A 22,500-nucleotide genomic window follows, 5' to 3' on the forward strand; every position below is an offset into this window, starting at 1 on the left:
GGCTAGTGTTACATAGCACTTCTATATGTGTGTTTAGCTCCTCTTGGAGTTCATGTAGCATGCAACCGGGGATACCATCAGGTCCCATTCATGTTGTGTATTCTGCTTTTCTGAGGGCGGCTTTCACCTGGACATCTGTGATGACAGGGAGGTTACAGTCAGCTGGGATACGCATGTCTTATTTTGGGGGAGAGGGAGGGGGGAAACCTGCACTGAACCTGTCTGCCACAATGTTGCCAATATCTGTGGGTTCAGTGAATTATTTGTTGTTGTGTACTAACTATGAGCATATTGGAGGGTTTCTGACCAGGCTGCTAACATAACTGAAGAAGGCCTTGTGGTTATCTGTAGTGTCCCTGTTGATTTCCCTCTCAAAGTTGCTCATGGATGTTTGTATGAGAGAAAATAGCTCCTTACTAGTGCTGATCAGACATGCCTTCCCTTTATGGAATTATGCTCTCTTGCAGTAGCTTCCATCTTTTGTTATACAATCTGTCTATGGCTGGGGTCCACCAGACAGGATGCTGTCCCTTTGAGGAGAGTGTCTTGGTCTTATATGGGATTGCATGATCCATGCATTCTCGGAGATGTCCGTAGAAATCATTTGTGAAGGGGTCAGCATTGTGGGTTGTGTCTTCCACTGGCCCAGTGGGCTGAAAGGATACCATGTCACTGTTACAAAGTGTAAAGTTTGCATTTGAAATGTTATTCACTGTAGTCGTTTGTGCTGGTGGTGGAGGTGGGATATGTATATCCAGGGCAATTAGTTTGTGGTCGGCTCACAGTAGTTGATGATGTACCCCATACAGTACCTCGATACAAACCCCCAGAGTGAGGAGGTGCTTTGGACCTGAATCAGTGTTCTGACTGCTGGGGTTTGGTAGTATGTCGTATGGAGTGTGCCAGGTACTGTTGCACAGTTGTTGGCTGAGCACTGATACCTGGCCATTTACATGTATATCCACCAATAGACAGACAGATGCTATATATGTGAGATATGTTGCATCACAACAGTCAAGTAGCATGTGTAGTATGTGTGCCAAATTCTGCTGACATATTTTGCTGATATCATGTTATTTCCTTTTTCAGGACCATGGCTCACAAGCGCAATCCAACTTACTCTGCAGCTGAGGATGAGGAGATACACCAGAGCCTGGTGCGGGATTATGCAATACTCTTTTCCCGCACCAACCAGAATCAGCAGGAGAGGGCTGCACTGTGGCAAGACCTGGTCCGTCGGGTAAATGACATAGGCACGCATAATAGGACATATGAGCAGGTACGACATCACTGCAGTGATTTAATCAGAAATGTCCGTCAGCGTGCGTCGGATATCCACAGGCAACAGGTTGCCACAGGTGGTGGGGTGGCTACACATCCCCCACTCACCAGACTGGAGGGACTACTCATAAGTGTTGTGGCTCCAGCCCGCCAACAACAACAGCAGCAGACCTGCATTATGATGGAGGCTGGAGCCACGCAGCAGCAAGACTACGAGCGTGCAGGTAATATGCCATATGTATAGTTGACTGTTGTGTACACTGGTAGTTAATGCATGTGTGAGGTGTGTCCTTGGTTTGTAGCTGTCATCATAGTATTTAATGTGCAAGTGTGATATTCTTAATATCAGCAGCTGACCTGTGAAAGGCGACTGTTGTACTACTGACCTGTTTCATACTCAGTAACAATGGCACAGTTGTGCCCACGGACATTAATTTCCTCACTTCTGCAGGTCCCTCCGGTGTAACAGCAATGCAGCCTATCCATGCTGGTGAGTGTGTATTAACAATACCTTTAATAGTCTTGATAGTAATAGTAATATTAGGCTCACTGAGTAGTGCTCTGTGTATGCATGCAGGTGTGTCCGTGTGTTGTTATCTCGCATACTGAGTAGTGTGCAACTGTGTGCACGTGTGCACCTGTGCATGTGTGCATCACTGGTAACATTGTGTAGACATTGTAAAGTGTTTCCTGTTTCCCTCCCACAGGTTCTGGTGCTGCTCTGGTGTCATGCAGCAGGGAACCTGAATCAGGTGCCATGGGTACTGATAATGATGACATCTGTGTAATGGCACAGGAAGGTATGCCAGGGTCTGTCATTGGTCAGCCAATTGACAGTACACAGCTGTCAAACCCATCAATGCGCACAGTTATCCTGCCAATACACCCTTTGTCACCAATGTCCCTAGGTGATGGACAGGATACAGTGGGCACTGACCAGGGTAATGTGGTATCTGTGGCACATGCTTCCCCACACAGCAGCCATGGGCATGGCCCTGAGATGGTACCACACAGACAAATGTCCAGGGGTTCTCGTGGGAGCATCCGCGGGAGTACTGCCCCTGTCAGACATGCCCACAGAGGTCTTACAACCTCAGCTATGTTTCGGGCTGTCATGCAGGCACAGTCACGTATGGAACGGTAATCCAGACAGGGTCTGAGGAAGCTGACAGCATGTCGCACAGCCACGACTGACAGTATGCGTCGCATTGCGGCTGCCATCCGTAATTTCACCGATGTCATAGACAGACATTGTGGGGACATATTAGACCGGTTCCACAACTACATGTCCATGAGCCAGGGCGATGGTGGATGGTTGAGGCATCGACGTGGGCGTATGCCAGCAACAGCAGCAGCTGGCAGTCGTCGCGGACGACAACAGGGCCGCGGCCGCCCCCATAGTGCCAGCAGCAGCCCCAGCAATGCTGGGTCTGTGCTGTCATCAGACCGCCCCAGGAGACCACGTGCACGTGGCTCTGGACAGGCCCGACAGGGATCTGTGTCCAGTCAACGAACACCTGCTTCTGATGACAGTACCCAGTCTGGATTGATACGGTCCGTAGCACCCCTGCAAGGCACAGGTACCATGTTCGTGGCCACAGACACTGATCTGTATGACCTGGCAGGTACAGTCTGTGGCTGTCCACAAACACCAGTATATGGCAGCCATGAGGTGGAACTGTGTGCATCCATACACACATGCAAATTGACAACACCTAGGGCTACCGCACACACTGCATCAACATTGCCCCACCTTGTACTGCTGTCCCTCACCAACACACATACATGTCAATTGGTGGTATCGGTGGCTGACTCAGGCATACCAAGTTCACACCCTGTGCATATGATGAAACTGTGCCACCTCCTGCAATCTGTAACATCAGTGCAGGTACAGGTTAACATGTTGCTGATGCACAGGGTGACTACATAGACGTGTAGTAATAGTATCATGTTGCTAACAGTACTGTGTGCTGATATAATTGTGGGTATATCCCAGCATGCCTGATGCAGTAAGGGTATGATTGTCATGTACTGTTGTCTACACCCATGGTAAGTACCATAGTGTATCATCTGCACATGTTGGCATACTGGTGGTAAGGATGTCAACAGAAGGCTACATACATAGGTAGCACAGGGGATAAGGTAATGAAAGTATTGATACACAATGATGGACATGTAAACTGCAAGTGGCATGTTGCCCATACTGGACTCTGCAATGCGGATGTTTGAGGATGATATGTGTGCAGTACTACACGACTGATACAGGACACACAGGAGCACCCTAGCACTGCAAGCTCACATCTCATACCATGCTAGACAGCCCCAACACACAAAACTAACTGTCACAGGAGGGAGAGTCCCCATACATGTCAGGGATACTGTGGTGGCAGGCCAGGTAGTATACATCCTACTAAGTATAGAACCACTGAGTGAAGGCTCAGTGTCTGTTATTTGACATGTGTATTACTGCAGGTATGAGCACCTGGGTTTCCATCCAGTTATTGTACATCCTGACGGTACATGGTCTGTACACTTGTGTGCGCTGAGACTGGACCCTAGCCATCTGACCTATGTATTTCCATGTACATGTGTATAGTGCCTGCATATTTGCACTGTTACCTACTGGAAGTGGTACAGCTTGTTTGTTGTACAATGGACTACATGCAGCCCTGCTTACTGTAGCTTTGTTTGCATGCATGTTTGCTTGCAGTTACCCTGGAACACTGATCCCACCTGCAATGCAGAGTTACAGAGCTTCCGTGGACTCCTAGTGACATCTGCATAGCTTACTATATGTATGTTCATGTCTCACTTGACAGAACGTCACTGTTTGTCCTGTTCACAAGTATGTTGCCTGTGACACATTGCATATGACTTACCTGGCATTTGTCCACGTGAGCAGTCATATATGCCAGTGCTAACTAATCACAGGCACTACACCCTCACATACTCACCTTCTGTTGAACCACCTGCTTCGCTAGGGACGGCTTGCACCTGTCACCCCTGGGCTTTCGGATATTGGCAAAGGCTCTTGCTACCCCCATAGTGCCTTTTTTAGGCAAGGCTCAAAAGATAAACCCACCTCCATAGGTATCACAAGGGATAAGAAACTAAGAGTAATGCTACTCAATGCCAGAAGTCTAAAACTCAAGATGCACGCACTCAAAACTCTCCTTAGCATGGAGAACATCGATATCTATGCAGTAACAGAGACCTAGTTCAGGGCTCCCGAGAGCACCCCAGCACTACCAGGTTATACCTCATACCATGCTTTTCGGCCCCAAAACGTGGACCGAACCACAAAAGGAGGGTGAGTATCGATATTCAAAGATACCCACACCTCCAGGTTGGTGGCAAAGCACGAAGCATCAGAGACTATCCATGTGCAACTAACAGTGGGTACAACTGCCTTCCAGTTTATAGCCTGCTACAGACCACCCTCCCAAACCCAGGAACCCAACACGGCCTTCCTGAGAACACTGGAAAATATGAAGGTCTCCCCAAACACCATTATATTGGGCGACTTCAACTACACAAACAGACTGGGAGCATTACTCTAGCTCCAACACCCTAGCCCAAAGGTTCCTAGAATTTATAAACTCAAATGTTTTGGAACAACTTGTTACCATTCCCACAAGAGGGGAATACATACTGGACCTGATCATCACCAACATGGGGACTCTATGCTCCAGACCAGAAGGGTATCCCTCACTGGTAAGATCAGACCATAAACTAATCTCACTGGATATTCACATCCCGACCCCACCCCCTGCACAGAAAACCACAGTGAAAAACTTCTCTACAGCAAACATCACACTCCTCAAAACTGAGGTGGAATCCTTCAAAGCCCCCGGGCCTGTGGAAAATACGGCCCAAACCGCAGAATCCTTTATAAACGCATTTTATGAACACCTTCAGGAATGCATGGATCATGCGATCCCAAATAAAACCAGGACCCAAACCTCCAAAGGCAGACGTCCTGTCTGGTGGACCCCAGCCATAAACAAACTATACAATAGAAGGAGGAAGCTACTAAATGATAAAGCAAAATCCCAAAAAGGGAAGGCATCACTGATCAGTATTAGCAAAAAACTACGGGCACTCATAAAATTGTCTAAGGGCAGCTTCGAGAGAAACATTGCACAGGACACTAAGGATAATCACAATGCTTTCTTTAGTTATGTTAGGAACCTGGGTGGTAATTCCCAGATATGCTCAGAATTAGTCCAAAATGACAAAAAATACACCAAACCCACAGACATTGCCAACAACCTAGCTGACAGGTTCAGCGCAAACTCCTCCCCCCCCACACCAAAAGGGCAAATATCTATCCCAGCAGAGTGCTGCCCCCCTGACATCTCAGATGCTCAGGTAAGAGCCGCCCTCTCCAAAGCAGAAGACACAGCATCAATGGGACCAGACTGTGTCCCGGGCTGTGTCCTACATGAACTCCAAGAAGAGCTAAACCCAAACATAACACTACTGTTCAATCTCAGCCTTAATACAGGATAAGTGCCCAAAGAGTGGCGTACAGCAACAGTGGTCCCTCTCCATAAAGGTGGTGCCTCAACGGATCCTGGAAACTATCGCCCCATAGCCTGACTAGCTTGGTCTGCAAAGCTATGGAAAGGATCATCATGGACCTCATAAATAAAGATATTGGGGACCTACAGACACTGGATCCTACCCAGTTCGGCTTTGTTAAGGGCAGATCCTGCCTCTTAAACCTGGTTGATTTCTTTGAAACAGTCACGAAGGTCATTGACGAGGGGAAGGTGGTCCACACAGCCAACCCGGACCTTGCAAAAGCCTTCGATACAATACCCCACTCGGGCATTATAGATAAGCTCACCAGCTTAAATATAAACCCCTATGTCACTAGATGGATTGCAAACTGGCTCAAGGACAGAACCCACATGGTTAGAATTGCTGGAGCCATGTCAGACTCCAAACCAGTTACACGTGGTATCCCACAAGGCTCAGTCCTGGGACCTCTCTTGTTTGGTATATATTTCTCGGAGGTACAGGCCAACACGGAAGGACTGTGGCTGTCCAAGTTCGCAGATGACTGAAAACTGGGCGCCATAATCAACTCTCCAGCCGACACAAGCATCCTCCAAAAGGGCTTCATAGAAACAGACAACTGGTGCCAGAGCCATGGCCTCAAGCTAAATGACAAAAAGTGTATAGTCATCCCCTTTGGCAAAAACAAAGTGCCCACAAATTACCACATAGGTGGTAATCCATTACGTACAGAAGTAGTAATTAGGGACCTGGGGACCCAAGTTGATAGCAATCTCTCATTTGACAACCACGTGGCCAAAGTGGTTAGAAAAACATTTTATATAGCCCACCTAATCATGAAGGGATTCACATCTAGATCAGGGGAGGTCATCGTGCCTCTTTACTCATCCCTCATCAGGCCAATAATTGAGTACAATGCCCCTTTTGGGATGTACCTTACCAGACACCTGCAGCAACTGGAAAGACCCCAAGAGTACCTCACCAAGAGGATCAAAGGGCTCAAACAGATGCCATATGCTGCCCGGTTAAAGACACTCCAGCTCTACTCAGTGGCATACCGCCTGTTCAGAGGCGATCTGTGCATGACGTATAAAGCCATGTCCAACCCGGAATTAAATGGACATGCTGTACCTCAGAAAATCCAAATCCCATGGAGCTACGCGCTCGAGAGACTTGAACCTCAGCACAGAAATAAACAGGACATGCTGGAGGGACAGATTCATAACCCAGAGGCTCCCATCACTCTGGAATAAAATCCCAGTCCAGGTTAGGCAGAGTCCCTCATTGACTCTCTTCAAGAGGAATCTTGATGAGTGGATGGGAGATCGTAGGTTTACCCCAGGTATCACTTCTGTGTCACTGTTAGACAGAGGCACAGTAAACTAACCTCGAAAAAGGGCATAGCAAAATAAATTTAAAATGGGTGGCGAAAGCCAAACACATTCTGGCTAGGCTTATAAATGCCCTAGGGCAGATAGCCTAGTATGAACCTATGTATGAGATGCAACCACATAGCCAAACTGGGGACTAAGCACTCTGAACCCAGTACTGGCATAACCTGTCAGGTGGCATGACATACTACAGTGACTACAATACCAGTCTGATGTAGACCTACACTGACAGCAATCCAAACACGTGAACACACTTGGCCATTCGTGGAGCCGCAGAATAGCATCCTGCCTGAGCAGCAGACACATCTGCAGCTGGCACACAGGCATACGTTAAGCCGGAACACAGCACGTGCAACACATAGCACACAAATCCTGTGTGCTAAACAGTCACAACCTGTATGGCTAGACACACCTGCTACAGTTGTGTTAGGTACCTTTATTGTCCGGTACAATGAGGTCCCGCTCACCAGGCTGGACAAGGTGAAGGTCACAGTGATATGCCCTTGGGGCACTATGGTCCACCACATAACACAGGCATACAGGTCAGTCAGAGGCATGGACACACATGACTCAGTCATGCATTATTGTGAACAACAACCCACACACACGGGCATTCTGTGTGACAAAAACGCACGTGACATGTGTGGAATTCAAAGCCATAACTAACTGTGCTATGACAGTAGTGAGAGACGCAGTAGCAGAGCGTGCTATTTGCATTACTGGGGGATTTGCCCTCTTCCGCTGTACTTGTAGGGTGCTGACATCACCTCTGTGTAGAGATTGGAATATGCAGCAGCTGGTGTGTTGTACTGACTGGCAAAAGAGTCAGTTCTCTCACACATGTAATTGCACACACCCTACTTCCACCCACGGACGCATTAGCAGAGCGTGCTATTCGCATTACTGGGAGGTTTCTCTTCTCCTGCTGTACTTATAGGGTGCTGACATCATCAGTGTTTAGAAAGGGGAATGTGCATCCTGTAGTGTGTTCTCCTAGTTGCCAAAAGGGACATTTCCCTCACACAGAATTGCACACACACTAACCCTCCTCACCCAAACACACACACTTGCCATTTGCAGGATTCAACCCCCTACCTAACTATGTTATGACACTCAAGACGGACGCATTAGCAGAGCGTGCTATTCGCATTACTGGGAGGTTTCCCTTCTCCTGCTGTACTTATAGGGTGCTGACATCATCAGTGTTTAGAAAGGGGAATGTGCATCCTGTAGTGTGTTCTCCTAGTTGCCAAAAGGGACATTTCTTTCATACAGATTTGCACACACACTAACCCCCCTCCACACACGCTGAGCATTTGCAGGATTCAAACCCCTACCTAACTATGTTATGACACTCGAGATGGACGCATTAGCAGAGCGCACTATTCGCATTACTGGGAGGTTTCCCTTCTCCTGCTGTACTTATAGGGTGCTGACATCATCAGTGTTTAGAAAGGGGAATGTGCATCCTGTAGTGTGTTTTCCCAGTTGCCAAAAGGGACATTTCTTCACACAGACTTGCACACACACCAACCCCGCTCACCCACACACACTGAGCATTTGCAGGATTCAAACCCCTACCTAACTATATTATGACACTTGAGGGAGACGCATTAGCAGAGCGCACTATCCGAATTACTGGGAATCTGTTCTGCAACTGCAGTATTTATAGGGTGCTGACATCATTATTTCTACAGAGGTATGTACATCTAGTACTACCCGTCAGGTGGGGGATAGCATATATATGCATTTGCAGCCACCTACTTCAGGGTCAGGTATGCACATCGCACTGGCAGGTTATTTTCTATACCATGCTTCGTGACCACAGGACCTGTAACACACAGCCAGTTCGGACCACCCCTCCCACATCCAGGACACACACTTTGCTTCTCTGGGGACAGTGCCAAGGTATGCAGGTGTTCAAATACACCATTCCAGTTGTTAACGTCAGGTACAGGTATATTGTGCGTGGGAACTACTCAGGCCTCTACAACATTACCCTACAGCCACAAGGGGGAATACATATTGCACCTGATCTGCAACATGGGTACTCACTGTTCCACACCAGAGGTAGACCACCATTGTTGATATCTGACCATACCCACCTTTCCCTGGACATCCATATCCCATCCCCACCCCCAGGCAAGGTTGTCACTGCAAACAAAGTGTATTTATCAAAAGCAGACTTTACACTTGTGAAGACTGGGGTGGAAGACGTCAAAAGACCCATGGTGGGGGAGTATACAGGCCACTCTGCATATTCCTTGACAATTATGAGCATGTGGAAGGTGTGCATTGATCATGCTATCCCAAATATACCCATGACTGCTCCACAACAGGACACCTGTCAGGTGTACACCAGCCATATATGGGCTGTCCAACAGACAGAGTGAGCTAATACATTGCAGAGCAGTAGCCCACAGAGGGAGGACATCTCTGAACAGTACTGGCACGACACTTCAATCCCTCATAATCATCACGACAAAGTGTTGACAGTGAAATTTGTCCAGACAATGCAGATAAGGCTCCCCTCAGTCTGTTATTGACACCCACTTACTGTTAAAGGTCCTCACCAACCCTCTTCCAGCACACACCAACAACATGGATGTGGCTTAGCAAATTCAACCCCTGGGATCTCCATTGTGTCCCTGCTTGACAGAGGCACAGCACACTAGCCTCACACGGTGCCTTATGTGACCTACTTTACAGTGGCACAGTAGCCTACTGTACTGGGGAGGCAGACGCCAAGCACACTCTGGCTAAGCTGTCATTCCCTAGGGCAAACAGCCTAGTGTTGACCTCTACACCCATATGTTTAATTGTCAGATGCACAATATTTGTTGCTGATAGACTGTTTGCAAGTCTTTATTACCATAGCATTCCCTGTTTCTATGAACAACTTGTGTATCTGTGGAAGATGTTTGAATATGAGAGGGATCCACTATATCACGTATGTCTCTGTAGTCATTTAACTGTGTGCACTGGGCAGATTGTTGTAATGTGGTTGGTTCCTGGAATAACTGAGATTTGGCCCAAGTGTGTGAGCATGCCCAGTTCAGGCTTTCCATGGCATGTTGTCTGACATAGGTCTCATTTATCTAAGTGTGCGAGCATGCCCAGTGTGAGCTTTCCATATGTTGAACTCTGCAGCCCACCACATTTGTGGAGGAGTGTGAACTTCAACAATATCTCACGTTTATGGTTATGTGTCATGTTGTGTAGTTACTGTCCAACTGCTTTGTGTCTGAACACAACAGGGATTATACTGTGCCTGCAGGGTTTGCATGGGATACTTTGCATACAGTTGTCAACATCCTTTCATACCGACCTAACACTGTAGTACCGTATAGTGTACTGGTTCAGTACTTTCACTGTGGTGGACAGTATCCTGGGCTTTAGTCCTATCACTGATTTACATTTTCATAGTTTGTACAACAGCCTGGTTAGGGGCCAGTTGTGCACATCTGACCATGTTGCATTATGTTCAGATATGAACTACTTAAACCAGGCTTGTCCAACATTGGTAGTGTATTCCACAACATAGGTGTACATTGGCAAACACTAGCGATGTGCCCTAGGCCATTTCTAATGCTAGTCGGAGAGTGTGTTTGTCCTTCGATACACATTGTAAGTGGAGTTTGCCATGACATATGTCATGGTTAGTATACTGTGCCTCCGTCTACCCGTGACATAACAGTGATACCCAGGGTAAACCCTACCATCTCCCATCCAGTCATCAAGATTCCTCTTGAGGAGAGTTGATGAGTGACTCTCTGACTAACCTGTACTGGGAGTTTACTCAAGAGTGGGGGTGGCTTCTGTGTTATGGATCATTCATTACAGCTTGTCCTATGTATGTCAGTGCTGGGGTTCAGGTCTCTCATGTGCACAGCTCACTGCCATTCAGATTGTACAAGGTGCAGCATGTTCATTGATTCCAGCTTGGACATGGCTTTATACATCAGGCACAGCTTGCCTGTGGGTGGGCAGTATGGCAGTGTGTGGAGCAGCAGTTTGTTTAATCAGGCAACACATGGCATCTGTTCAAGCTCTTTGATACTCCTGGTGAGGTACTTTTGGGGACTTTACAGTTGATGGAGGTGTCTGCTGAGGTACATCCCACAGGGGCTATTGTAGTCAATTGTAACGCTGATGAAGGATGACTGCAGAGCCACAATGACCTCCCCTTATCTAGATCTGACAACCTCCATGATTAGGTGGGTATATGGTATGTTTCTGTAACCACTACAGCCACATGCTTGTCCAATGCAGGATATCTATCAACTTGTGTCCCCAGGTCTCTCATTACATGTTAAGTACTTAATGGGTTAACACCTATGTGGTAATTGGTGGGCACTTACTGTATATCCACAGGGGTTGACTATACACTTTTCTGCAATTAGCTTGCTAACATGGCTATGGCACCAGTTGTCTGTTTCTATGTGTCCCTTTTGATGGCTGCAGCATGTCTTACCATGTCAGTTCTGTCCTTGGTCTGGTTTGCAACCCCTCTACTGACACAGGGGCTTATATTTAAGCTGGTGAGCATATCTATTATGAACACGTGGGGTATTGTATGGAAGCCTTTGCAAGGTCCAGCTACGCTGTGTGGACCACATTGCCCTAATCAATGACCTTAATGACTGTTTCAAATGAGTCAAACATGTTTAAGGGGCAGGATCTGCACTTAAGAAAGCCACACTGGGTAGGGCCCCGTGTCAGTAGGTCCCCAATATCTTTATGTCTGCGGTACATGCTGATCCTTTCCATAGCTGTGCAGACCAAGCTTGTCAGGATTCTGGGGTGGTAGTTTGCAGTATCCATTCAGGCAACACCTTTGTTGAGAAGGACCACTGTTGTTGTACACTGCTCTTTGGGTACATATCCTGTGGTAAGGCTGACATTGAGCAGTACTGTGATTTGGCATTCCATTCTTCTTGGAGTCCATGTTGGACTCAGCCCAGGACCCCATCTCATACCATTGCTGCTGTGTGTTTTGCTTTGTCGATGCTGGCTGTTACCTCAGCATCTGCAATGTCAGGGGGCCCTGCTGGGATAGATATTTTGCATTCGGGGGGGGGGGGTTTGCACTGCACCTGTCAGGTTGGATGTTGGCAATGTGTGTGTGTGTTTGGTATGTGTTTGTAATATTTGAGTGATTCAGAGCATATCTGAATTCCCAACAAGGTTCCTACCATCAGTTAAGAAAGCCTTGTGATTATACTTAGTGTCCTGTACAATTTGTATCTTCATAGGTTCATACTAGACTATCCTCCCTAGGGCATTTATAAGCCTAGCCAGAGTGTGTGTGGCTTTCGCCACCCCTTGCTATGTGAATATTATGTCCATTTATGATTTACTTTACCGTGCCTCTGTCTGGACGTGACACAGTGAAGACCCCAGTGTACATCTACGATCATCCATCCACTTGGCAAGATTCCTGTTGAGTGTCAGTGAGGGGCTCTGCCTAACATGGAGTGGGATTCTGATCCAGGGTGTAGGGAGCCTCAGGGTTATGTATCTGTCCCTCCAGCACATCCTATTTCATTGTGTGTTGAAGTTGACATCTCTCACTCTCACAGCTCCAATGGCTTTGGGTTTTCTGGGGTGGAGCATGTCCATTACTCCTGTGTTGGACATGGCCTTGTACAACAGGCATACAACACCTCTGTGTAGGCAGTATGTGACTGCATTCAGCTGGGGTGTCTACAGCCAGGCAGCATATGACATATATTTGAGACCCTTTATCCTCTTGGTGAGGTACCTTTGAGGTCTTTCTAACTGCTGCAGGTGTCAGGTAAGGTACATCCCAAATGAGGCATTGTACTAGATTATGGGTCTGATAAGAGAACAGTATAGGGGCACAATGACCTCTGTTGACGGAGATGTGAATCCTTTCATGATACGGTGTCCAATATAGACACAGTCTTCCTAGCCATGTTGGCAATGTGAGTGTCACATAACAGGTTACTGTCCACATGTGTCCCTAGGTCCCTGATTACTCCTTCCATACATAATGGTTTACAACCTATGTGGTAATTTGGGAGTACCTTGTTTGGTAATTGGTGGGACATTCATACTGTCCAGTGTCTTCAGGACGGCTGGGTGGGGTTCCTGTGTGGTCTGTAGCATGCTACAGACTGTACAGCAGTTTTGCCTATGGTTAGTTGCACATGGGTGGTCTCCGATGCTTCGTGCATTGTCAGTTACCTGGACGTATGGGTGTCTGTGCTGAATATGGATACTCCCCCCCCCTTTCATGTTTTGGTCCAGGTTTTGGGGCCATAACGCATGATATGAGGTATAACCTAGTAGTGCTGGTGTGCTGTCAGGAGGCTTGCTGCAGGTTTCTGTCACTGCACGGACATCAATGTTCTCCATACTGGGGAGGGCCTCGGGAGCATGCATATTGAGGTTTACACGTCTGGCATTGGTGAGCATTACCCTTCTGTTTCTTTCCACTTATGTTTTCTAGGGTGGTGGGTTAGTCTTTTCAGCCTTGCCTACGAAAGGCTCTATGGAGGTGGTAAAAGCCTTATCCAATATCCAGACGCCCAGGGGTAACAGGTGCAAGCCATCCCTGGAACAGCAGTGTGGCTCGTCAAGCATGACATCCCAAGCAGACAGACATCGGATCCCCTTGGAATGACAGCAGTACTTGTGCCACTTGTTAAAGCTGATCATTCTGTGTTTGTACTGTGGCATCATTCTTGGTGAGGGTAGGATGCTGCAAACGGTCAGTGTCATACCGGCCTGGACTACATAATCGGAGAGCTCATCTATGTCTCTTTTCATGTTGTCCAGGGAGGTACATCTCAGGCCATTCACGCCAACATTGACAATGACTGCATCATATTTCTACTTGCTTTGGGGTGACCTGCGTACTTGTGTTATGTGGCGTATTGTAGCAGCCTACAGGCAGCTTACTGTACCCTTTCCCTTGTTCAGTCTGGTGAGTGGGACAGCAGTGTGTCTGTCTATGGAGTCACCTATTACAACTGTATCAGGCATGTTGTTTCTCCTTCTGGCCTGTGACTGTTTGGCACACCAGCTTTGTGTACTATGTGTTGCACGTGCTATGTTTGGAGGTTGTGGTTGCTTGGGTGTCTGTTTTGGAGGCCTCTGTTGGTGTGGTGTGTTTGTAATTAGGGCCTCTGGGAATGTTTTTCTGTTTGTCTTTGGTTTGCAGTTGTGATAGGTCTATGTGGGACTGGGTTTGTGGTGTGTGTGGTTACCTTCTCCTCCTGACTAGTTTTGACAGTACTGACTTGAGGGAGCTCAGCCTCCGGTTTGGATAAATGGTTGCATCTCTCACATATATTTGTATTTCTTGGGGGGAGTTCAGGGTTGTCCATGTACTTGGGGCAGGTGTAACATTGCCTCAAGATTCACAGATTCAACTTGTTGTAGCTGGCCTTAGTGAATTGTATGTGTGGACATATTTTATTGCCAAACTACTGATCAGTGATTACTTCCCGTTTTATGTTTGCTGTATCCTGTAGTAGCTTCCTCATTCTCTTGCATGGTTTGGTAATGGCTTGAGTCCACCATGCCAGATGCCTGCATGTATGGCATTGTGTCTTTGGGATTGCATAATCCAAGCATTCCTGGCAATGTTCATGGAATGCCTGTATAACAGGTTCTGAGGTGTGGCCCATATTTTGCACCTGCACAGGGCCTTTAATGGATTCCACATCAGTTTGGAGGAGTGCAACTTTTGCTTTACACATGTTTTTCACTGTGGTTTTCTGGCCAGGGACTGTGGTCAGGATGTGTATATCCAGTGTGATTACTCTATGGTCTGGTTTTACCAATGAGGGATACACTTCTCATCTTGCCATCCAGTACCCATGTTGCTGATTATCACATCCAGTATGCTTACCCCTCTTGTGAGAGTTGTACGTTGTTCCTGGTCATTTTGGTTTATGGATTCTAGGAACTTCTGTCCTACAGTGTTGGAGCTAGTATAATTCTCCCAGTCTATGTCTGGGTATTTTCAGTCACACAATATAATGTGGTTTGGAGAGCTTGATATATTCATGTATTCCAACATAGGCTAGGTGCAGTTCCTGGTGTTAGGACGGTAGTCTGTAGCAGGCTATAAACTGGGAGGCAGTTTTAGCCACTGTTACTTGACCATGGCTAGTCCATGCTGCTTCTTGTTGTGGTACCAACATGGGGGTGTAGTTATCCTTGACAATTATTGCTAGTCACCCTCCTTTTGTAGCTTGTTCCATGTTTTGAGGCTGTACAGCACAGTATGAGGTGTAACCTGGTAGTGTTACAGTGCTGTTGTGAGCCTTGACCCAGTTTTCTATTACAGGACAGATATCAACATTCTCCATACTGGGGGAGTTTAGACTGCATGCATCTTGCTGTTTAGACTTCTGGCATTGGGTAGCATTACATCTAGGTTCTAATCCCTTGTGATACCTATGGAGGTGGGTTTGTGTTTTGAGCCTTACCTATTCAGGGCACGCTGTGGGTAACAGCAGCCTTTGCCAGTATCCATAAGGCCTGGACTGATAGGTGCACGCCACCCCTAGCAGGTGGAGCATCATGGCATGCTCAGCATGTCATCCCAGGCTGGCACACATTGGATCCCCTTTGACTAACTGCAATACTTCAGCCGATTATTGCACTTTATCATCTCATCGTCATATTGTGGCATCATGCTTGGTGAGGGTACGATGTTAGTCAGGGTCATCAAGTGTGCATATACTACATGGTGTTACATTGCTTAACACATGGCATTCATGCCTCAGGTGGTGCTGCAGGGCTGCCTCTGTCGGATGCACATACTACACTCCCTGTACATGTTTGAGAGCAGGTTATGTCATTTTAGGCATCCCTGTTATTATATGAGTGAGTCAGAGAGGGGTATCATTCCCAGGGTTCCTACTGAGCCAGTGTATGTGCTATGCGTTGCCTCTTTGCCAAGGCCAGGGCATACTGGGCACGCCTCCTTCTGCCTACTGGGGCAGGCTCAGGTTGTTCCTCCTCCGAGTCACGCTCTGCCTGTGATGGCCTTGGCAATGGTGGGGGGCTGTTTGGCCCGGCCCTATGCTGGTCCTGCTGCAGCTGTTTTCACAAGATCATATTATGTAGCATAGCACATACCATGACAATTTGGGTACATGTAGTTGGTGAGTACTGCAAGGCTCCACCAGATGTGTCCAGACACCGGAACCGTGACTTGAGCAACCCAAACACACGCTCTATTACATTACGTGTTTGTGTGTGTGCCTCATTAATGGCGTTCCTGTTCAGGTGTGTGTGTGTTTCTGATGGGTGTCATCAGCCACGGCTCCAGTGCATAACCTGCATCCCCCACTAGGTGTCCATGTGGGATGCATTGGCAAATGTCTGGTACAGCTGCGTCAAATGCCAGATATGGGAATCATGGTAGCTCCCAGGGCAGCCAGCACACACATTCATTATTATGCCCTGGACATCACACACGACCTGGCAGTTGATGGAGGGGAAGCCCTTGCGGTTAATGTAGGCCCTACCCCGCTCACCGGCTGGTGCTTTGATGCGTATGTGCATGCAGTCTATTGCATCCACTACCTCAGGGTATTCCGCTATTTGCTGGAAGAGATGCATATTGCTGGCCAATACATCACGGGCATTGGGGAAATATACACGATCACCGACATGTGCTGACATGGCATCCAGGAACTGGTGCAGTACCCTGGAGGCTGATGCCTGTGATATCCCCATCATATCACCAGTTGGTCTCTGGAAGGTACCTGTTGCTAGTATTCTTATGCCAACACATACCTTTGTTTCCACTGGGATGGGTTCCCCTCTGTTGGTTGTGTGTGAGGTGTGGCCTGCACAGCTTGACAATTTGCTGCAGGAGGTCTCTGTCCACTCTATAGCGCTCTATCTCCAGCTCATGTAACCCATGGTAGGTGGCCCTGGGCCTGTACACTCTTCTCCGTCTCCTCACTGTGGGTTGTCTGGCACCATCTGCATTGTCACCAACCTCAGCAAGTAGCCTATGTCTCCTTATGACAGCTATGGCAGCCCCTAGCATTTCTGCTCAGAGTTCAGCTTTTTCAATTTTCACTTCTAATAGCTTACTCCTGTCTTGCAGTGTCTCGAGAGAAACATCCTGCACTGCTGTTTGCAGAGTTTTAAGTGCTTGGCTGAGCTACTATTCTGCCTGTGTAATTGCCTGCTTCTAATTGTTTTCACCTGATAGCTCCAGCAGTATTCCCTGCTAGCTTCCTACTAATTCTGTTGCTTCCTTTTTCCTTTCCGTTTACTCAGGGGGGAGCAACGTGCATACCAGCAGAAACACGCTCACAGTGGCTTACACGCGCGCACACATGCTTACACAGTTCAGAATCTGCTTATTCGGGTTAAAACGCGCGCACACCAGCGCAAACAGTCTTACAAGTCTGCCAACAGGCTCCCACATGCTCAGTCTACCTTACACGCGTGCACACTGCCCTACTCGCGCTTCATGGCGCGCACACGTGCGCATGCAGGCTCAGCAAGAAACTTTGGTGTAAGCAACAGTGTACACCTTCCATTTCTTGACTTTCCCATGCTTATGTTGTGGTACTCCTCTTTCCATGATATGCGTCTGACATCTGTCATGTAACACTGACCTCCAATGAACTGCATTTTTTTCTACCATTCCCCCCTGTGATATCACCTATCTCCTACTCTATTCCTCCCCCTTATGTATCTCTTACACTACTCAGAATGTGCTCATTTGCTATGTGACAGTGGAATTCAGTATCCTAACACTCATTTACATCAGATTGCCTACTAATGCTTAGTTACATGTCTTAGACTCAGCTTCCCCCCTTAGCAACCACTAAACGGTGGCCATGTTGTTTTTGGTCTGCTGGTCCCCTGCATTGTAAATCCATGTATTGCATAAAACCCACATTTGTGGGTTTATAACCTTCATTTTAATGTTTTATACAACGCAGCCCGTTTGCGCGGGGCTGCGCTGTGTTTAAACATCGGCGATCGCCAAAAAAAAAATATTTATTTTTCATATTTGCATCGGGGTACCTTGCCAATGGCCACATATTTGGCCATTGGCATGCTGCCGGACACATATGCACACTTTATTTGGAGCTGTCATGGCTCCATTGTGTTTTTTGCAGAAACATACTCAGATGTCAACTGAGTACATTTCTGCAGCTAAAACGGCTCTTACACGGGCTGCTTTGGGCTTCCTGGATCGCTAATCTACCTCATTTGCATGCCTTTGGGCTGCAAGTGAGGTGAGTAGCATATCCACGCCCACTCCATGTAAGAGACGTTTTAGCTGGTCTCTTACATGGAATTTAGGGCTGTTCCTGGATCGCGAAGGCTGCATGGAGTCTTACACTACTCTTAGACTCCGTGCAAGCCTTCGTGAATCCTGCCCAATGAGTTATTAGGAATCTGTATTTGCATTTTTTATGACGAGAAGGGGGTCTTCTTGCTTTAAATTCTGAGCTTTGAGCAGATGTAATGATGATGTCATTTGAAAAGGCATTTTAAAAATGTTTCCCAGTAATTAACTGATGATGTCTGATGAAGGTTGCACATTTGCAGTGCGACCGAAAGCGCATACAATATTGGTTCGAGAATAAAGAACTGTTTTTTTTTAACTACAACCTTGCCTTTTTCTTACACTTTATCTGGTTTGTTTGTCATTTTGTAGTTCAATAAACAAAACATGCCGGAGGAATAGATTCCTGTCCCAGAGACTTCCCATACTCTGGAATAAACTACCTATCTATATCAAACAAAGCTCCTCATTAGTACTCTTCAAGAAAAATCTTGATGACTGGATGGGAAATAGGAAATTCACCCCAGGGATCACTTCTGTGGCTCTGCTCGACAGTGGCACAGGACAATAATTTTCTTGGGTGGCAAAAGCCAGGGTACCTTTTTGGCTGGGCTTGTATGGGCCCTAGGGACGATAGCCTAGTACCAACCTATGAAGAAAAACAATTAAATGCAACACATGCCTACACAGAGCAAGTATGTACCCCCATTTGTCTAACATTATTAAAAACCAAATGTCGAGGGCAGCAGACTTAACACTGATAATCTTAATGTGACTGAACTAAAAGAATATCGAACACGTCTTCAAGGAAGCTCATATATCAGTATTTTACTCTCATGGGCTTAGGTCATATAAGGAAATCCTTATTACGTGGAGAGATAATCCAGCAGTTTGGAATACTGCAATAGTGAGTCAAGAGGTTATAACACCAGAACCCTAAAATCTATAAAAATCAGGTCGTAGTCCAACTAGATATAGAGCTCCAGCCAACTTTCCAGGCACAATCACCTTTAGTGAAAGATGGAACTCAAGATTAGTAATACTTTTAGATGGAATCTGGCATACAACAGGAACACCTCTGCAGTACGACATATTAAGAAATACTGGCCTATAGTTAAAGAAGTTCCAGAATTAGACACAGTATTGCGGTACATACCATTATTTAGTTACAGAAGGAGCAATAATTTGAAAAACAAGCTATGTTATAAAGAACAGCCATTATTTAAAAGACATATTAGGCTGCATTCACTATTCACCTGAAGAAGCCTCGAGGCGAAAGCATTTTTAGCACTTGTGTTTTATTGCTTTTTACGTGAATTCTACATTACTACAGACTGTTTTACAGACACTATTTGTCCAGCAACTACTCTCTTGTTTATCATTGGATTTAGTTTTGTTGCTGCTGGATTTATCACCGGTAGCTACTTTTTCTGTTTCTTTGAGATTTTGAAGTAAAAGGCTTTGGATCAGAGGGTTTCGGATCCATCTATTTGGAAACCTTAGCTGGAGGCTCTGATGTTAAGAGTGGATTTGGAAGACCTGACAGGAGACTGCTTTCAATGCTCTCTGGTCTGCGAGGACTAGGATTTCTGAGTGGGGGGTTGAGTCCCTGAAGCAGAAACAGCAGAAGAAAGCGCAGAAGCAGGGAGAAGGCCCTTAAGCACTAGATTGTTTCGTAGATGACGGATAGCTCTTGTGTTGAAGCCAGAAAAAACAGTACAAATGTGTGAAGGGGCTAAACAGATACTCCCTGCAGTCATCAGAATTGGGTATCTTGTGCCAACAGGAAGTGGGCTTTTTAAATGCAGTAGACACTTCAGCCACAGATGAAAACTAAGCCCAATGGAAAAGCCCGAATAATTATATATATATATATATATATATATATATATATATATATATATATATATATATATAAAATGCTAGAGAAAGTAAAATCAAGTCATACAGACAATAGTAGAGGAAAGAAAAGGAAATTACCAGCGATGGTAAGGAAGAATATTAAATGATAGTAAAGATAAATTAGCCTAGCAAGTAAAAAGCCAGGATATTACAAATAAAAACAAAGAAAGAAAATTAAACTCAAGTTTTTACTCACCATCCCAAAAAACCCAGGATAATGAGCTAGAGAAAACCCAACTCCAACCAAATGATTACAGCGGCAAACGATATCAGAGGTAATGTAGTGGACAGGGGCATTTTGGGTAAAACAAGGAGCTCAAGAGTCTGATCCTGGAATCTATAGAAAAGCACCTGGGTCGGATCAGAAACCCATTCATTGACGAACAAATGAAAATGACATCAGATCAGCTGTTAAATTCTAAAACTGTTCATCACATATTACATCCCTCACAAGTGTTAGCTCTTAAATCCACTTTGGAGGTGTTTACAGAAGATATAAAAGCATCTGTTAATATAATCTTAAACATTAAAACAAGGCAAAATGGTATTAAACCAGTGTCAGAAGTGAGCTTACAGAGAAAATTCTGCGAGTTTTGAACAAAAAGTTAAAGTTACTACCAAGTCACACTCTTGTCACGCTTACCTGAAACCATTTCTTGCTGTTTCTGCTTTTCAAGCAATTCCTTCTCTCTTTGCTCCTGCAGTTTTTTTGCTCTCTCTAGTCTGCAACAAATTAATTACAGTTTTAGGAGACAAAGGAAAAAAAGTTAAATTCTGCCCTGCCCCATTTTCAAGTACTAACACCCCAAAAGCTCAGTTCTCCCTCACTCAATGAAAACAAAAGTAATTTATCTGCATGGTCTTTGCCAGACAAATAAAAGCTAAGCAACAGGACAGATTAAAAAATTTAAGATTTGACGAAAATCTTACAGGAATGTTATATCTGATACATTTTGGATGGGGTGCAAAAAGTACAGTTGTGTACACTTACCATAAATGATGTTGAGTGTATTCACTGTTGCAGTCATCACACTTGGATATTCTGCCTGCAGGTAGCCCTCAGTCGGCCCGAATACCAGAGTCTTAGTAATTCTGTGCTGGATGCGGTCGCTTCTTCCATGACGTCAGATCGTCAGGGGTATAAAACAGGCAACCAACGCCATTACATCAGTTTTTCTTGCCCCAATTGTCAGGAGCCCCCCAAATAAGTAGCTACTACATGGTGGGGAACACTATGAACACTATTATGATCCCGTACACCAATAAGAACAAGCATGTCCTGAAGATCTTCAATAGACATTGGAATCTTCTTATGATTGACGACACTATAAGATCTCTTGTTGACAGCACACCCCGAGTAGCATATAAAAACATGCTCTCATTGAACAGGCTACTCTGTTATGATAAACCCCATGCCAATGATAGGACAAACACACGAAGTGGCACTTTTGCTTGTTCATCTTGTAATCAATGTAGACACATAGCCAATACCCACAAGTTTACACATCCTGATACGCATAGGAATTATGTCTTCAAACATCATGCGAGCTGTAGATCCACCAATTTGGTTTATCTAGCTGAGTGCCAACTATGTAGGAAGTTCTACGTAGGCATGACCACCAGGTCCCTAAGAGAACGCATTAGGGAGCATATTTATGCAATATCTAGAGGCAATACATTAAACGCTCTTGCGAAACATGTAGTTGATGTAGGTGAAAATCACAGTTTCAAATTCCTTGTCCTTGAACTGGTGAAGATAGATGGTAGACTAGGTAATGCCAAAAACAGAGTTGAAGAAAGAGAGGGCAAGTGGATTGCTAAATTACAAGCACACAAATTTGGGCTTAATGAAAGGCTTTCTATTAAGCCTTTTCTAGCCTCCAGACCCCTGAAACACTAATCTCAATTTGTATGCCATTTTTATATGTATGTCTATTTGTATTAAAGTTTTTAAGTCATGTTGTATTTTATATTTTTTATATTTTTGGATACACCTGTCTCTTTAAGTTAATTATGACATCATGCTATTGGATGTTTAAAAGGAGCCAGATCCAGCAGTCTTTTATGTCTGATGAAGCGTTGGGTGTCAACGCGAAA

General features: G+C 45.8%; 1 protein-coding gene across 1 annotated transcript in view; it reads right to left on the reverse strand.

The window, feature by feature from the left end:
* Nucleotides 1-22,500, reverse strand: part of RSRC2 (arginine and serine rich coiled-coil 2) — an 884,867-nt gene that overhangs the window by 242,059 nt on the left and 620,308 nt on the right. The window contains exon 7 of the mRNA XM_044069821.1: nucleotides 21,047-21,126. Coding sequence (XP_043925756.1) covers nucleotides 21,047-21,126 — 80 coding nt within the window. The remainder of the gene's footprint in view (nucleotides 1-21,046; nucleotides 21,127-22,500) is intronic.

The sequence above is a fragment of the Protopterus annectens genome, chromosome 4.part0 (genome assembly GCF_019279795.1).
Source record: "Protopterus annectens isolate FY-2018-M chromosome 4.part0, PAN1.0, whole genome shotgun sequence".
In the NCBI taxonomy this organism is placed as follows: domain Eukaryota; kingdom Metazoa; phylum Chordata; order Ceratodontiformes; family Protopteridae; genus Protopterus; species Protopterus annectens.